Here is a 17,609-nt window from a genome sequence, read left to right on the forward strand (position 1 = left end):
TTGCATATGTTTATTACCATCTGAAATCCCACATGTGCAAGAGCGACTATCAACATTGTTTTTATACATTAGCCCAAAATTGTGTTTGAAAAGTAAGAACAAAAGTAAGAATTTACCTCTCGGGGAGATTGGATTAGTTCATGGACATTGGATGAAATAATTCACAGATGAAGAGGAGGATGTAAAATAAATCTCCAAAACACATGAATGGTAGCAGTGGGCCAAATCACGATACGTGTGTGGTGCCGTTGTAAAATTTGTAGGCGCTTTTGAACCGTACCGTGTTGAATGGTTAATTGTGAACGAAGGGTAGCACTTCATAATAACGCAGCGTAATAAAGCATTTATAATGAATTAGTAAATTGTTTATTGGTTATTTATTAATCATTACTCCAATCATAAGAGGTTTAATATAGGTCCTTACAAACCATTTAATAATCATTATGTAAGTATTTTGTGTGGCCTCATCCAAAGTGTTGGCGATGTGTGTGTGTGTATATATATATATGTGTGTGTATATATATATATATATATATATATATATATATATGTGTGTGTATATATATATATATATATATATATATATATATATATATATATATATATATATATATATATATATATATATATACAGTAACAGTCAAAAGGGCTGCAATTTCTGAGGCTGGTAACTCTAATGAACTTATCCTCTGCAGCGGAGGTAACTCTGGGTCTTCCTTTCCTATGGCTGTTCTCAAATCAAATCAAATTGTATTGGTCACATACACATGGTTAGCAGATGTTAATGTGAGTGTAGCGAAATGCTTGTGCTTCTAGTTCCAGCAGTGCAGTAATATCTAACAAATAATCTAACAATTCCCAACAACTACCTAATACACACAAATCTAACAAGTAATCTAACAATTCCCCAATAACTACCTAATACACACAAATCTAATGGGGTGAATGAGAATATGTGCATATAAATATATGGATGAGCGATGGCCGAGCGGCATAGGCAAGGTGCAGTAGATGGTATAAAATACAGTATATACATGTGATATGAGTAAGATATGTAAACATTATTAAAGTGCCATTGTTTAAAGTGACTCAAAACAGTGTGTGAGTAATGTAAGATATGTAGACATTATTAAAGTGGCATTATTTAGAGTGGAATTGAGAGCCAGTTTCATCATAGAGCTTGATGGTTGCAACTGCACTTGAAGAAACTTTCAAATGTTCCGTATTGACTTACCTTCAAGTCTTAAAGTAATGATGGACTGTCGTTTCTCTTTGCTTATTTGAGCTGTTCTTGCCATAATATAGACTTGGTATTTTACCAAATAGGGTTATCTTCTATATATCACCACTACCTTGTCACAACACAACTGATTGGCACAAACACATTAAGAAGGAAAGAAATTCCACAAATTAACTTTTAACAAGGCACACTTTTTTGGTTACTACATGATCCCATATGTGTTATTTCATAGTTTTGATGTCTTCACTATTATTCTACAATGTAGAAAATAGTAATAATAAAGAAAAACCCTGGAATGAGTAGGTGTGTCCAAACTTTTGACTGGTACTGTGTATATATATATATATATTTTATAATGTTTATATATTTTCCTTTATTATTTTCCCCTAACTCTACCACCATTCCCATAATTGGAGTAAACTAATGGACAACAACACTTAGGATTCTACTTCCAGCTTATACACACTATATACATTTTACGGATACAGACATTTTACAATAGTTATATTTTGTTTGTTTTTAGTCCCATCCTTCAACTTCACTCAAACCCTCCCATCTATCTCTGAACACCATCCAGTTTTGATTTCTATTTGCCATTTACTTTTCAGCTGTGCGCTGATGTTTCACAAAAGTACAGAACCTTTCTATTTTCATAGTTTCTACAGATAGTAATCTAAAAGAAATACGTTTTTGTTAAAAGTATTAATACATTATCGATGGATTGACTATGACTTCTTAAATCGCCCAGCAGTGCTATCTGCAGAGTTAGCTCCAGGTAAATGTTGATATTCATTAGCCGTACAAGCTACATATGGACCATATTGATCTCATGATTATGTCTCTTCATAGCAAAATTTGCAGAGCTGGGATGGTTGTAGCACCCATATCAACTCAGCAAAAAAAGAAACGTCCTCTCACTGTCAACTGCGTTCATTTTCAGCAAACTTAACTTGTGTAAATATTTGTATGAACATAACAAGATTCAACAACTGAGACATAAACTGAACAAGTTCAACAGACATGTGACTAACAGAATTGGAAAAATGTGTCCCTGAACAAAGGGGGGGTCAAAATCTAAAGTAACAGTCAGCATCATGCATTAAGTACTGCAGTGCATCTCCTCCTCATGGACTGCACCAGATTTGCCAGTTCTTGCTGTGAGATGTTACCCCACTCTTCCACCAAGGCACCTGCAAGTTCCCGGACATTTCTGGGGGGAATGGCCCTAGCCCTCACCCTCCGATCCAACAGGTCCCAGACGTGCTCAATGGGATTGAGATCCGGGCTCGTCGCTGGCCATGGCAGAACACTGACATTCCTGTCTTGCAGGAAATCATGCACAGAATGAGCAGTATGGCTGGTGGTATTGTCATGCTGGAGGGTCATGTCAGGATGAGCCTGCAGGAAGGTTACCACATGAGGGAGGAGGATGTCTTCCCTGTAACGCAAAGCGTTGAGATTGCCTGCAATGACAACAAGCTCAGTCCGATGATGCTGTGACATACCGCCCCAGACCATGACGACCCTCCACCTCCAAATCGTGAGGTGAGGACCTGCCTTACAACAGGCCTACAAGCCCTCAGTCCAGCCTCTCTTAGCCTATTGCGGACAGTCTGAGCACTGATGGAGGGATTGTGCATTCCTGGTGTAACTCGGGCAGTTGTTGTTGCCATCCTGTACCTGTCCCGCAGGTGTGATGTTCGGATGTACCGATCCTGTGCAGGTGTTGTTACACGTGGTCTGCTACTGCGAGGACGATCAGCTGTCCGTCCTGTCTCCCTGTAGCGCTGTCTTAGGCATCTCACAGTACATACATTGCATTTTATTGCCCTTGGCCACATCTGCAGTCATCATGCCTCCTTGCAGCATGCCTAAGGCACGCTCACGCAGATGAGCAGGGACCCTGGGCATCTTTCTTTTCGTGTTTCTCAGAGTCAGTAGAAAGGCCTCTTTAGTGTCCTAAGTTTTTATAACTGTGACCTTAATTGCCTAGCGTCTGTAAGCTGTTAGTTTCTTAACGACCGTTCCACAGGTGCATGTTCATTAATTGTTTATGGTTCATTGAACAAACATGGGAAACAGTGTTTAAACCCTTTACAATGAAGATCTGTGAAGTTATTTGGATTTTTACGAATGATCTTTGAAAGACGTGGTGCTGAAAAAGGGACGTTTCTTTTTTGCTGAGTTTATATATAGCATTCTATTGGTTGCATAAATGTTGTATAAAAATGTAAATTGAAAAACTCAAAAGTTTTGAATCCAGCATAGTTTTCTTTTCTCGTTCTTCTCTTTAAACATAATGAGATAGTTCAGTGAAATAATGTATTCACATATTAGACTCTAAGGAGTGACTTCTGCAATCCACACTTTGGTTTTGGTAGAAATGTAACACTTACATTATTTTTCTCAGCATAGAGTCTGTCTGAAGTTACACATCCCACTATTACAACAGTGTGACTGTTTTGGAATAAAATGTTCAATATATTTTCTTAAACATCCTCCATATTGTGTGCCTATTATTTAACCATTGATATGTTCTAGGACCCATTTTGAGACCTTAATGAGCATCAAGTAGCGCTGGAATTTTCTACCAATGGCATGTCCATCTTTTTGTGAGAAATTACATTTATAATGTATCAAGTAGAAATAGCTAATCAAAAGGGGACCATATAAATAGCCCACACTTTATATGAAGCCACGCAAAAAGACTTAACTAACTAAACCTCTTTTGAGTAATCATATTAATTGTTTTTAAGTACTTTGCAAGTTGTTTATACATGTGTGAAGAACTACTTACATTTACAAGTGTGAGTTATGATTGATAAATAATGAATAAATGATGTACTAATCCATTCTGAATGCTATTTTACACTGAGTTATTATAAAGCACTACCAAAAGGAGTGCTTTGTTGTAAAGCACAATTTTTATGTCCTTTTGATGTTTGTTATAACTTTGTATTACTTATTTACAAACAAAATATATACATTAATAGTAAACCATGAATTGCTTGAACAAAAGGGACTTCTAACATTTGATGTTTCAGGCTTCAGGTCAATGCACACTGTTGACTCAAGTCCATATCCTTTGAATAAATACAGGATGAGATGATGAGCAGCTATCACAACTGATAGATGAGGTCATTGGACTGTTAGGCCATGAAATGAAATGAGCCACACACATATGCACACCACCAGTACTCATGCATGCAACCAGTTACAGTTACACACACACACACACACACACACACACACACACACACACACACACACACACACACACACACACACACACACACACACACAGGAAAGGGTAAACCGCCATGTGAAAGTTTGCTATCTTTAATCATCCGTTAGACACCATGTCAAGATAAAATACTGTACAAATCATTGATCAAAACATTGATATGCATTTTAATGTCAGATCAACCACTCTTCTATGCATCCTGTGCTGAGTACATTTATTTCCTCGAGTTGAAATTGAAGCTTTAAAAATAGGGGAATGGATGGGAGAATGAACCATAATGATCAGAGCACTGTCTGGGAGGACCATTGAACAGAAGCCTCATTTGATGAGACTCTGATCCAAATAGAGAAGAGCAGCAGGCTGTTCAAACTGTGAGGCACAAACACACTGTAGTGTTTCCCCCTGCTTTCTCTCTCTCGGCCAGGCTGCCTTCCAGCACCAGGTAGAGCTACGGCAACACAATGCCTGTCCAACGGGAGACATTGAGCTGCCACCAACCACATTAATACATTACTGTAGGTGAAAAATGGGTACCAAGTCACAGATTAAATGGGTCCCAGGCACTAACATTAGTAGCAAAGCCCGCAATGCACAGTTTTGGCCTCAACCTTAAACAAGGTTGCATACAGTAATGCCATTTAGACTCCCTGTTTGAAACAAGGTTTCAAAGAATTATACGAACAGTAAATGGATTCAGAACTACAGTGCTATCAAATCAATATCAGAGATCGATTGCTAATTCCATTGTGTTATTTAAGTTTGAAAAAAAGCTTTGACTTATGAATGTATATTATTTATACTGATTACTGAACCTTTTATGCTGATAATCATGGGTGACATCTGGCATCTACTGTTCAGATGAGGAACCATGTCATATTTTTCTTAGCTATGAGAATATAGTGTTCAGAACTCTCATTCCACTTCAAAACGAACAGTTATATTCTCTGATCGAAGAGCTTCCTGCACCTAAGTAGAATAATTCTGACCTCTAGTGACAGTGCAGACATGGTAACACAGATTGTAGCCTAAGCATTTGCACTTGAGAATGTCATTCCTCTTAGTAAGTTTGATGACCATGGTAGGATGTGTTTCTCTAGCAGCATAGGCCTCTAGTCGAATAGGGTTCACATAGGTAGTAGGTATAATGCACATGCATTCTGTTTGAGTGTGGTCTCTGAAAGAAACAGCAGCCTATAGCAATTAAATAAAATAAAAACAGCTTATCCAAATTGGGAAAAACACTGGTTGAATCAACGTTGTTTCCATATCATTTTAATGAAATTACGCTGAACAAACGTGTAATAGAAGTTGAATTGACGTCTGTGCCCAGTGGGATGTAAACCTACACAGCTCTAGGTTTTCGCAAGGACAACACAAATCCCGAGATAGGAAAGTGATGTTGAAAACTTAATTTCGATTTTTGCTCCTACTGTTAATACAGAACACTGCAATGTGAGAAAGATGGATCTATGCGACAGATGTTTACTCAAGTGACATGTGCTAAAATGTGTCTCCCAAGTACAGGAAGTGTGTTGACTGATCTGAGTATTATTAGATCCGTTTACATCCATTGCAATTGTAGAGACAAGGACAGGTTTTGCAAAACTGCTCTGTAGTTTATCCGACTGAGTTGAGGTTATCATATGTTGGGGACGGAAGAGGTGGCATGTATGGAACTCCATGCTCCAATTTCTGCTGATTTAGGATTACGAGAGAGAAAACATGCCATACAAACTTAGAAAACAGAATCAACAATCTCGATACAATGTATGTTGTATTATTATCAAGTTACTTACAGTGACTGGCCGCCAGCGCAGCACTGACAACGCCAAGCACCGTGAGAATAAAGGCGATGGCCAGAGATGACATTTCCACCTTGCTTGCCACAGATATCCAGGTTTCTGTATATCCTCAGTGAAAATACCTCCGATGACGCGTACTTCCGAGCAGTGTCTTATAATTCCAGCTGCTTCGACTTCACCGATTCACTGCAGAACCATCACGAGGCAGGTCTGCTAGCGCGCACACAACACCCTCTACTCTGCTGCTGCTCCCAAATCTCCGTCACATCGGTGCGTCTCTCTCTCTCTCCTCTCTCTCTCTCTCTCTTACGCCCTCTCACACAAAAACGCCTTTAATCATTTCGAGTTTATTTTTGGACATTCTGCACGATTAAGCAATGGTATAGCAATATTGACATATTTTGCATTAGTTATGGAAGTTTTTGAAGGTTATATGGCTTATTTAAGAGGAATGGGCACTGGGGAGGGCTTCGGTGGATGCTAACGTGAGCTACAGCCGCGCTCTCATTTACCGCTCACACTATTTCAGCATTCACAGCAATAGACAGATCCGCATGCTGCATTCTTCACAAAGCACAGCCAGCAGTCAAAACAATACCAAGCTGCTAAGCAGGCCTGGCTCAAATGAATACTTCATATATACCTCTCTCAACTTGTTTGGCTTCATTTTGCAGTTTCTCTAAGTTTCCCTCCAGATATTGTGCCACAGGCTGTATGTTTTAGATGTTGAGACTACATAGACTACAGAGACGGTACAAAGAAACACACGCGTTTCTCTTTATTTGCTTCTGCCCACAGGCGGTAACCGAGCGGTGGATAACCTCCAGTCTCGCCGTGATTACCGTCTATTTCGACTTATACTGCCTCTATTATTTGATCTAAAAACAAATGACCATTTCGGATGATAATTGAGAAATATATGGGGATCCTTGGGCAACGAATATTCACGTCAGGTATGGTAGGTAGGGTGACAGCTCGATCGTTGTAATTTATTTCATGGTAACACATTGTGAAAAAAATACCTTCAACACAACAGGGCTTTTCACACGCAGACCTATACTGTAGATGCAAATTGTTCAGCTATGCATCAATATTGTTGAAAATCCCACCTTACATCTATCTACTGTATACGCACTACACATTACCTGCTATATTATCACAGTTTAGATCATATTGGCCACCTTTTGGACTTAGAATAAGACATTCCTCTCTATTGTATTGATTGTTATGGTGCATTATTGTCCTGTGAAATCATGGAAAACAGCCATTTCAGAGTAATTTACTTCACATAACCGTCCACCTGCTCCGTCTGCCTTCTTTTTGACATCACCCTGAATACTCTGGCAGAATTCACCATTAGCATAAGTGCATGCAGCATTCATTTATCTAACACCCCTATTCCTCAATGCATAACCCTGGGGTTCTTGTCAGGTGTCAAGATATGAGGCCTACACTAAAGTGCTATTAAATTACAGGGCCATATTTGTCACCTTTTTAAGGTCTACAAATATGGTACCGGGTTCAACACCATTTCCACTTGACAAGTGCCCCATGAAAAATGTATACTTTCTTTTAAGATCTCCAAGGTAGCGGCAAATTGAATATTGAATGAGAGAGTAAAAAGTACATGCATCCAAAAAGCCCTAAAATCACCACATTTGTAGGTCCATTCTACCACACAGTCAGGCATCGGTGTTCAGTCAATTCTTTGCTGATCTGAAAACAAAATGGCTTGCCTCAAGGAGTTAAAAGATTATTTTATTTTAGATTATTTTAGATTGACTTTTTGATTTATTGAAATGCTGGTTGATCGACTATTGGGTGGTTGATTGACTAATTGTGATTTGTTGGTTGATCATTGACTAATGGATAGAGAAAACTAGGGTGATGTTGAAGAGCTGTGTAGAACTAATGACAGTGACTCGTCTCACTATGCCGGTAATGGTCATTAGTGAATGACTGTTCTACTGCAAAGGAAATTGAAAAAACCTAATACTGAATATAATGAATATAGTAATCAGAGAGATGGCTACGGACCTAATTTAATTTGATTTTCACAATAGTCACACATTAATAAACCCATTCATCATTTGTGCCCTGCTCTGGTTTGAAGCAATGGGTGTTGTTGGAGGTGTCGAGGGGCTCCATCTGCCCTGTCTTGCTGATGTCTCTGTACCCACTGGGAACAGCTGCTCCCCCACCTGTCCTACACCGCTCCCTTCTACCTCACTTTACCGCTTTGCTGCAGATCACCTGAGTCTGGTCTAATCAATGCAGAATCAGGACTAGGCTAGCCGAAAAGTCCTACATGTTCTTGACACACTGTATTAGTGTGGTGATATTTATAGAACATATCTCCTGGTGTTGTGTCAAGTGTGGAAAGGAGTGTTGATGATTGTCCACTGAACAATGAAGGTGTGAGCTTCGATGCCATACAGATGTAGGATCTTCATTTGATCATTCTTTTGTGGCTGAGAATTTTCCTGCACAGCAGGAAATGCAAACTTGTTGTGTATTTGAGTTTAAAAAATGCTTCTATAGTTTGTAATTGCCACTTTGAAATTTCAGACTTGATTTGCCCTAACGAAAAATCTATCAACCCCTACAAAAATGTCCATTAATTATAATCCACATAATAATTCACATTTCCTGCTGCTGCAGGATTATTTTCCTGCTGTAGAAAACTGTCTCCATTAAGATCATACATCTGTAAGTATTGATGACCATATTTCATAGCTATAGGAATAGCCATGTATTGACAGTATTATTTGCACATGTATTATAGCTAAATGGAAGTCCACTGAATTGTACAATTTACTAGCTTTCATTAGCAGCCTGTTTAAACAGTCTGTGTCTAAATGCACCTAAATGCTACCCCTCCACTGATTAGAGTACACCATAATGGATATTGGCACTTTCAGTGGTTACAAGGTAGAGCATTACGAGCAGCATTAGGAGTGCAGTACATTAGCAAAGACAGAGTCCTTTTCATTAAAGATGTTTTGTAAAACTGTCCTAACTTGAGATGTTAAAGTACAAAGACGCTAGCTTTAAATATTCTATCTGCCATAAATCTACACTGAACAAAAATATAAACGCAACATTCTACAGTTCATTAATAGTTACAATCCATATAAGGAAATATGTCAATTGAAATAATTTCATTAGGCCCTAATCTATGGATTTCACATGACTGGGAACACAGATATGCATCTGTTGGTCACAGATACCTTAAACAAAATGTGCCTCACAATGGGCCTCAGGATCTGGTCAAGGTATCGCTGTGCATTCAAATTGCCATCAATAAAATGCAAATGTGTTTGTTGTACGTAGCTTATGCCTGCCCATACCATAACCCCACCGCCACCATGGGGCACTGTTCACAACGTTGACATCAGCAAACCGCTCGCTCACAGCGATCGGTTGGCCGTACTGGCAAATTCTTAAAAATGACAATGGAGGCAGCTTTTGGTAGAGAAATTAAAATTAAATTCTTGGGCAACAGCTCAGGTGGACATTCCTGCAGTCAGCAGGCCAATTGCACGCTCCCTCAAAACTTGAGACGTCTGTGGCATTGTGTTGTGTAACAAAACTGCACATTTTAGAGTGGCCTTTTATTGTCCCCAGCAAAAGGTGCACCTGTGTAATGATCATGCTGTTTAATCAGCTTCTTGATATGCCACATCTGTCACGTGGATGGTTTATCTTGAGGAAGAAGAAATGCTCACTAACAGGGATGTAAACAGATTTGTGCACAAAATTTGAGCGAAATAAGCCATTTGATGCATATGGAACATATCTGGGATCTTTTATGTCAGTTCATGAAACATGGGAACAACACTTTGCATGTTGCGTTTATATTTTTGTTTAGTGGTAAGTCAAGGTTTCTAACTCAGGTGGAGAAAGTGTTCAAGTTTACTGATTTCACAAAGGGCAAGTTTGTTCGTTTTATTCGTTTGAAAATATCATGTTACGGCACTAGTCAATAGAGAGGGTCGTTGACCGTTAAAGTTTGCTCAATAACCTTAAGCTTCCCAGATGCTCCACCTAAATTGTTGGCAAGGTGTAATGTTAAACTGCAGTAATGGACCCACTTGAGGAAATCTGCAGATAATGAAAATGTGGATAAGTAGATTGAGCTCCTAAATATTTTATGAGAGGAAAATATAAAGAGAAAAATGCAGATGAAACAAAACAGAACTGCTGAAATATTATTCCTGATCAATAATTGAACATTTATTGTTGTATATTAATGGATTTTCCTCTTATTTCATCTACTATATTCTCCATAGTGTATTGTTTTACCCAGAGAGAAATGCTAGCCTCAACATTTGAATTCTGGAGTAAAAACAATTGATTTATGGGTTGATGATCTCCCAAGCTACATACTGTGGCTAGTATCATGGCTGTGGTATTCATTCAGATAATTTATGTAACCTTTATTTAACTAGGCAAGTCAGTTAAGAACAAATTCTTATTTACAATGACGGCCTACACAGGCCAAACCCGGACGACGCTGGGCCAATTGTGCGCCGCCCTATGGGACTCCCAATCACGGCCGGTTGTGATACAGCCTGGATTCAAACCAGGGTGTCTGTAGTGACGCCTCTATCACTGAGATGCAGTGCCTTTGACCACTGCGCCAATTGGGAGTTCAATATAGTGGTAATATCAGCAATAGTGATTGTAAACAATCGCATCAAGTGCATGCTTGTTGGAGGAAGGATCAGGAAGAAACAAAAATCCAATAAATCTTAGAAGGCAAAGTGGAATGACATAACTTGGCAGGTTATCAGCCAAAATCACTTTGGGCCCCTGTCTGTATCTCTATGATGGATTTTCCTTCCAGAGGCAAGATACTATAACCAGCAGCAACAGATGCTTGAAATAGACATTTGCATTAAACCGCTATGTAGACTTGTGTAAAATCATTGGCATAATCAGGCGAATACCTTCATCTGACAAAAAAAATAAATGTCCTTCTGGGACTCACAGATCACCTAGATCTCCGACACCTCCCTGATTGCTGCATTCTCAGGTTGTCCTCTCCGCCACATTACTCTTCTGTGGACATCCTCAGATGCAGCCACTGTGGAGAATTTAATTTGGGAAACTGAGAGGCTGCCTATAGTTTCACTCATATGGATGATGGATGAGGCTGAGATCTCAGATGCAAAGAACTCTCACATTTAGGGCTGAGTGATTCTGATGAGGATGCCCTGGAGCGTTTCTCAATCACCACAGGCCTATGTCTTTATTAAAAAAACTCAAGCAGTGCTTTTTAAAGAATGCTGCCATAAGGATCCACCAACCCTTTGGCCACAGTGCTACTCATTTCTGTGTCCCAAATGCTCTATCAGTTGTCTGTGTTCAATTTGTTGTCATCTCGGTGTTCCTTTCCTTTGATCTCAATTACATTTACCCGGACACAGAAAATAAACAAATATGGAGGAGAGATCTGAGTCACAGAGTTCTTAAAATGTCATATTAGCTGCTGTGATACAATAACCGTTAATTTCTCACCATTAGATGTATTTGCAATGATATGAAGGTAATATGAGCTACGGAGGGCAGATTTTTCTTTTAATCATGGCTGCATTAGCCTTTTCATATTAGCTCTGGTCCTCTCCCTCAGCTGAAGTAATATTGTTACAAAGGCAATAAGTGACAGGGCTCACGGTGGGCGTGCGTTTCCATGGCACTGGATTTGTCAAGCCAAACTTCCCAGCAACCCAGACACAGAGAATAGAACTGACAGCCTTATCAGATGAGAGTGAAATTGGGAACGTCCTGACTTTGACATTGATATCATTACACAGCTTGATCCACTTACAACTAAATGTTTTTGCTCAAAAACAATAGTATTTTGTCATGTATATAGTCTCTTAATTATACTAATTTCGTGTACTGTACTATCATGTATATAAAATGATTGTCAGGATAACAAATTAGAAACATTCCTCTAGTATACTTGTTTGTTCATGGTGGGAAGATGGAGGAGTTGGCAGATAGATATTCTGTAGTCTACATATGACATTATCATATTCTTAAGCCACAACACTTGCTGAATTGATGCTGTACCCCCTGGAGATTGTTCCACCATAACTTATTTTCTCACTTGTTTTCTCACTTCAAATCCAGTTTATTCTAAATGCGTATACAGTACGTCTGGAATTAACTAGGAACCACAAGCTAATAAAGCTTGTTAATAATCATGGAAGACGGCTGCCATTTTAAATGATGACGTTGTCATGAGGATCCTTGACTTCATGACTTGCTGTATAACTCGACATCTCACCCAGCCCTACTGTGTGACTGGGCATAACTTTAGCTCGGTTTAATGGCACGTCTCATCTCTTCTGATGTATCACCCTAGGTCCACGGGGGACTGTGTGTGTGTGTGTGTGAGTGTACGTGACAATGTCCTTCACTGGCTGAGCCAAGAGCTAATGTTGAGACAATGAGCCTGCTCTCCTCCATTTCCTCTTCTCACTTATGTTCGAGAGTCTGTTTGTCTTTTTTATTGATGGTCATTAAATCAGTCCAGGCACATATGAAATCATGTGATCTACACTGTGTGGTTGGCTACTGTTTCTGCTACAGTGTCTAGCTGTGGTGTGTGTGTGTGTGTGTGTGTGTGTGTGTGTGTGCGTGCGTGCGTGCGTGCGTGTGTGCGTGGACATGTTTAGTTATTCTTGTGGGGAACAGAAGTCCCCACAAGAATAGAAAACTAACACAAATTTGACCAACTGGGGATATTTTGTTAGTCCCCACAAGGTCAAATGCTATTTCTAGGGGGTTTAGGGTTAATGTTAGAATTAGTGTTAGGGTTAGAATTACATTAAGGGTTAGGGTTAGGAGCTAGGGTTAGTTTTAGGGTTAGGGTTAAGAGCAAGGGTTAGGTTTACGGTTAAGGTTAGGGTAAAGGTAAGAGTATGGGCTAGGGTTAGGTTTAGGGTTAGGATTAGGGGTTAGGGAAAATAGGATTTTTAATGGGACTGAATTGTGTGTCCCCACGAGGTTAGCTGGGTACTGCCCGCATGTGTGAGAGGGCGAGAGAGTGCTATGCACAGCTTCGTGGCACATTGATCAAAGGCAACAGTGGCCAATATTGCTAGATTTCCTAGCCTGTATTTACTCACCTAAATAGGTTTAGAGTTAACTTGGAGGAAATAATGACCAGAACAATAAATAGGCCTAGGTTATGAAAATAAAATGAATGATGGGGCGTCCTTTTGTGCGCTGTGTGTGGGTTTAGGGGTGTTGGGATCACCGTCTCTCTCTCGCTCTCTGTCTCTGTGTGTGTGTGTGTGTGTGTGTGTGTGTGTGTGTGTGTGTGTGTGTGTGTGTGTGTGTGTGTGTGTGCTCTCTGTGTGCTCTCTGTGTGCTGTATGTGTGTGAGAGGGAGAGAGTCTGTTTTACCAAAACCTTATTATGACTTTAAGTTATCCTTAATTTTTCATTTATATTAACACACGTTGTTATTATTATCCTACAGGTCAATCAAGAATTCAGATGCTGATACAGTGCGCCTTGGTCATTCTACTTCAGTCAGTAGAGGAGAGACCCATAATGGCAGACTGGACCTTTTTGGATAAGTCTGAGGAGCAATGGGGTGAGCTTCAATCAGTTGTGGGCCGTTGTATCAAATTCAGCCAGCTACATGAAAAAGGCCTTTAAGAAGCTCCCGAAGGGCCTCTTTCCCAACACAACCCATGTGACATAAGTTGCACATCTCCTAAGCTTTGTTTTAGAGGTCTTGCCTCACGTCACCAGAACCTGTTAACTCAGAACAGAAGAATGCCAAGTTCAACGACAGCAGTGAAGAATGAACTCTCTCACGCGGTCTCACTCCTCCCCCTGCCCTGCTCGAAACATTGGACATCACACCTCCCTCTTTCCTCTCTCTCTCTCTCTCTCTCTCTCTCTCTCTCTCTCTCTCTCTCTCTCTCTCTCGCTCTCTATTTCTGTCAGAATTACTGTAGGTCAGACTTACATCATGCTCTTAGAGTGTATTGTATATTATAAACTGGGTGGTTCGAGCCCTGAATGCTAATTAGCTGACAGCCATGATATATCAGAACGTATACCACGTGTATGACAAAACATTTATTTTTACTGCTCTAATTATGTTGGTAACCAGTTTATAATAGCAATAAGGCACCTCAGGAGTTTGTGGTATATGGCCAATATGCCTGTATCCAGGCACTCCGCGTTGCATCTTGCTAAGAACAGTCCTTAGCTGTGGTATATTGGCCATATCCCTCACCTCCTCGGGCCTTATTGCTTAAGTATCTTGCTCACCTGGAAGGTGAGCCTTCTGAAGGACCCTGGAAGGTGAGCCTTCTGAGGAACCCTTGGTCTAACAGGTTGCGAAGTTATGGAATGTTATAAGCAGAAATTTATTTTGTTGAACAGGTATTTAGGAAATTATGTTGGTTGGCGCTTTTACATTCCTGTCTACACCTCTCCAGGTTTTGTTTATTTATCTGATGGCCTGATTGACTCTTCAAACACAAGTGATTCAAGTGATTCAAATTCAGATTTAAGTGCTCAGGGTATTATAGTCAAACACCTATTTTGTCAATGGAATTCTTGGATCTTAATTCATACAAAAACATAATATGTTATTGAATTGAAGTTTGCGGTCTGTGTTGTATAGGCTACGTGAATGTATTATTGTTTTTTGTTTCAATTTGAAGTATGTACATCCTCCAGGCAGAAAAGAGCTGACTCTTTCCACCGCACATTTCTCTCTCTCCCTCTTGCTCTTTCACACTCTCTCTCACACAAAAAAGTATCTAATTCATGACACTTTATATGAAACTGTTTACATCTATTTATTTATTCATTAACTTACTGTTTTCGTATCTGTTTACACAGATTGTACTTAAAGAAAAGTAAAGTAAATGTTCGAAATCGAAAGTAAGTGGGTTAATGTCGTTTTACATGAAACAGGTGACCTTTATTTGTATAAAATGAAATGTCCCATTACACTGCATGATGTACACTTACACCAGAGGTTAAACAAAAAAGGCTTTCTGCAGAATTCTGCAGATTTTCAGCAGAAATCTCTGCAGAAAATAGAAAAAAACTGCAGATTCCGTTTTGGCCTACACAACTTACTTTAGCTAGCTAGATAGCATCCACCTGGGGCTGTTATCAACTGCAGCAGTTTACTGTATATGTCTTTGTTGGCAGAGGTCCTCTGTTCTGTTTGGTTTTGTCTGTTTGAAGTCTGCTGTAGCCTCGGCTTCGTCTGTATTCCTCTCATCTCCTCTCTGGCTGTCACAGTGCTCAGGCGGGCCAGACAGAGACAGGGAGACACTTGACGGGTATTGAACGGTTCTGTCTCCAGCTCTGATGCACAGTCAGTGGAGAGGTGATCACTGGGTCACACAAAGAGAGGGCATCCCTCATTTCTTGTCAGTGTTGTACCCCGGGACAGTATGCCAGCTTCACGTGAAAACAGAAATGTAGTGCTGTAGGAGTAAATCCTTGAATCAAGGACACTTCTGTTTTCTGTTCCTTTTAGTGTTTTTCTCTGAATGCGTTGGTGTAGAAATGATTAGTTATTCGATTGAAAATTACTCTTATCCCTAACTAACACGCAAGGGATAATCCTCATCCCTCACCCATAACCATGCCAAATTGTTTACCTCTGGGAGGTTTCTGGTGCTTCCATAAAAACAGTGATGGAGGAAGCAGCCACTCGTTTCTCCGCTGAACCCACCGCTGCTCCTCCAGGGAGGCCAGTCTGCAGACAGGCTAAAGGCATATCCAGGCCAATCCTGTAACAGCTGCCTGCCATGGGTGCCACCGCCACAGCTAACCAGTTCTGACTGGAAGGGGAGAGGACTGGAGGGATAGAGGTGGGGGTGAGGGTTGCCCAAAAGTTCACTTTAAAACCCAGGGGTGGGTCAATAGAGCTACAATTGATGAGCCAATAGACCCTGGCACCGCATCCCTCGGGAGCCAATGAGATGAAGGCGCTATTATTGAGTTTCAACATGGGAGGCACTAACTGCGGCTGACTGGGATGGGAGCCCCCATTTGCCCTGGCAGGCTGTTAGAACCGTCGAGTCATCACTCCAAGGATTAGAACAGGGGATGAATGTAATGGTTGATGTACTGAGTCAGGGTTCCTTCTCACTGCTATCTTCTGCCTGTGGGCTGATGAAGTGGGTGGTTTAGTTTCCATCACACAAATGAAACATTACACGACTCCCACATTGATGGTGCCTGTGCGTTATATGCAATCATAATGAGGACATTGGTGTTTCATTCTGCGCTAGAGAGGAACCGTTCAAACTGACTGTCAATGACCAGACACCTGCACGCATGATAATTTACCATATTATTATTCATTACTTTTATGGTGGACATTTGACACTGCACTCCAAAATCAGCTGTTGTTTAACATTATTATAAAGGACTTCATTGTCTTTGCCATCTCAGAGACCCTTCCAAATCCTTATGTCCTTATAATATAGTGTATATCCTGGTAATATATCATACACATTGAGAGCAAATTAGGGTCGTGTTCCCCATTGCATCAACCAATGGGCGATCTCCTGCAGGTTCACGCTGGGTTCATAGCTGAAAAAGAACTCTTTTCCCGGTTGTCCCAAAACATTACATTACACACACATATTGGAGTCATCGTCCGGCATTTGCAAAATGTCCACGCTGTAGTTGCTCTCCGCCACATAGCTCACACAGCAACATCTAGCTCAGTTGGCAGAGCATGGTGCTTGTAACGCCAAGATAGTGGGTTTGATTCCCGGGACCATACATAAACCATTTAGGCACCCATGACTATACAGTGCCTTGCAAAAGTATTCACCCCCTTGGTGTTTTTCCTATGTTGTTGCATTACAACCTGCAATTTAAATTGATTTTATTTTGGATTTCATGTAATGGACATACACAAAATAGTCCAAATTGGTGAAGTGAAATAAAAAAAAATGACTTGTTTCAAAAAATTCAAAAGAATAAAAAAGCGGAAAAGTGGTGCATTAATATTTTCTATGAAGCCCCTAAATAAGATCTGGTGCAACCAATTACCTTCAGAAGTCACATAATTAGTTAAATAAAGTCCACCTGTGTGCAATATAAGTGTCGCATGATCTGTCACATGATCTCAGTTTATATACACCTGTTCAGAAAGGCACCAGAGTCTGCAACACCACCAAGCAAGCGGCACTATGGAGACCAAGGAGCTCTCCAAACAGGTCAGGGACAAAGTTCAAAGTTGACCAGTAAACTACCAATATTTTGGTAGCTTTCAAGTTTTGTATTTTTAATTTTAAAAGATGACATC

At 40.1% G+C, this 17,609-nt stretch overlaps 1 protein-coding gene across 2 annotated transcripts in view; it reads right to left on the minus strand.

Moving 5' to 3' along the window:
* Positions 1–6,724, minus strand: part of LOC115160831 (contactin-associated protein-like 5) — a 114,775-nt gene extending 108,051 nt beyond the window's left edge. For both annotated transcript variants that reach the window (XM_029711297.1, XM_029711296.1), the window contains exon 1: positions 6,281–6,724. In XM_029711297.1, the coding sequence (XP_029567157.1) occupies positions 6,281–6,353 (73 nt within the window). In that variant the 5' untranslated portion in view covers positions 6,354–6,724. The remainder of the gene's footprint in view (positions 1–6,280) is intronic.
* Positions 6,725–17,609: the final 10,885 nt, after the last annotated feature.

Source organism: Salmo trutta, chromosome 24 (assembly GCF_901001165.1).
Source record: "Salmo trutta chromosome 24, fSalTru1.1, whole genome shotgun sequence".
Lineage (NCBI taxonomy): Eukaryota > Metazoa > Chordata > Actinopteri > Salmoniformes > Salmonidae > Salmo > Salmo trutta.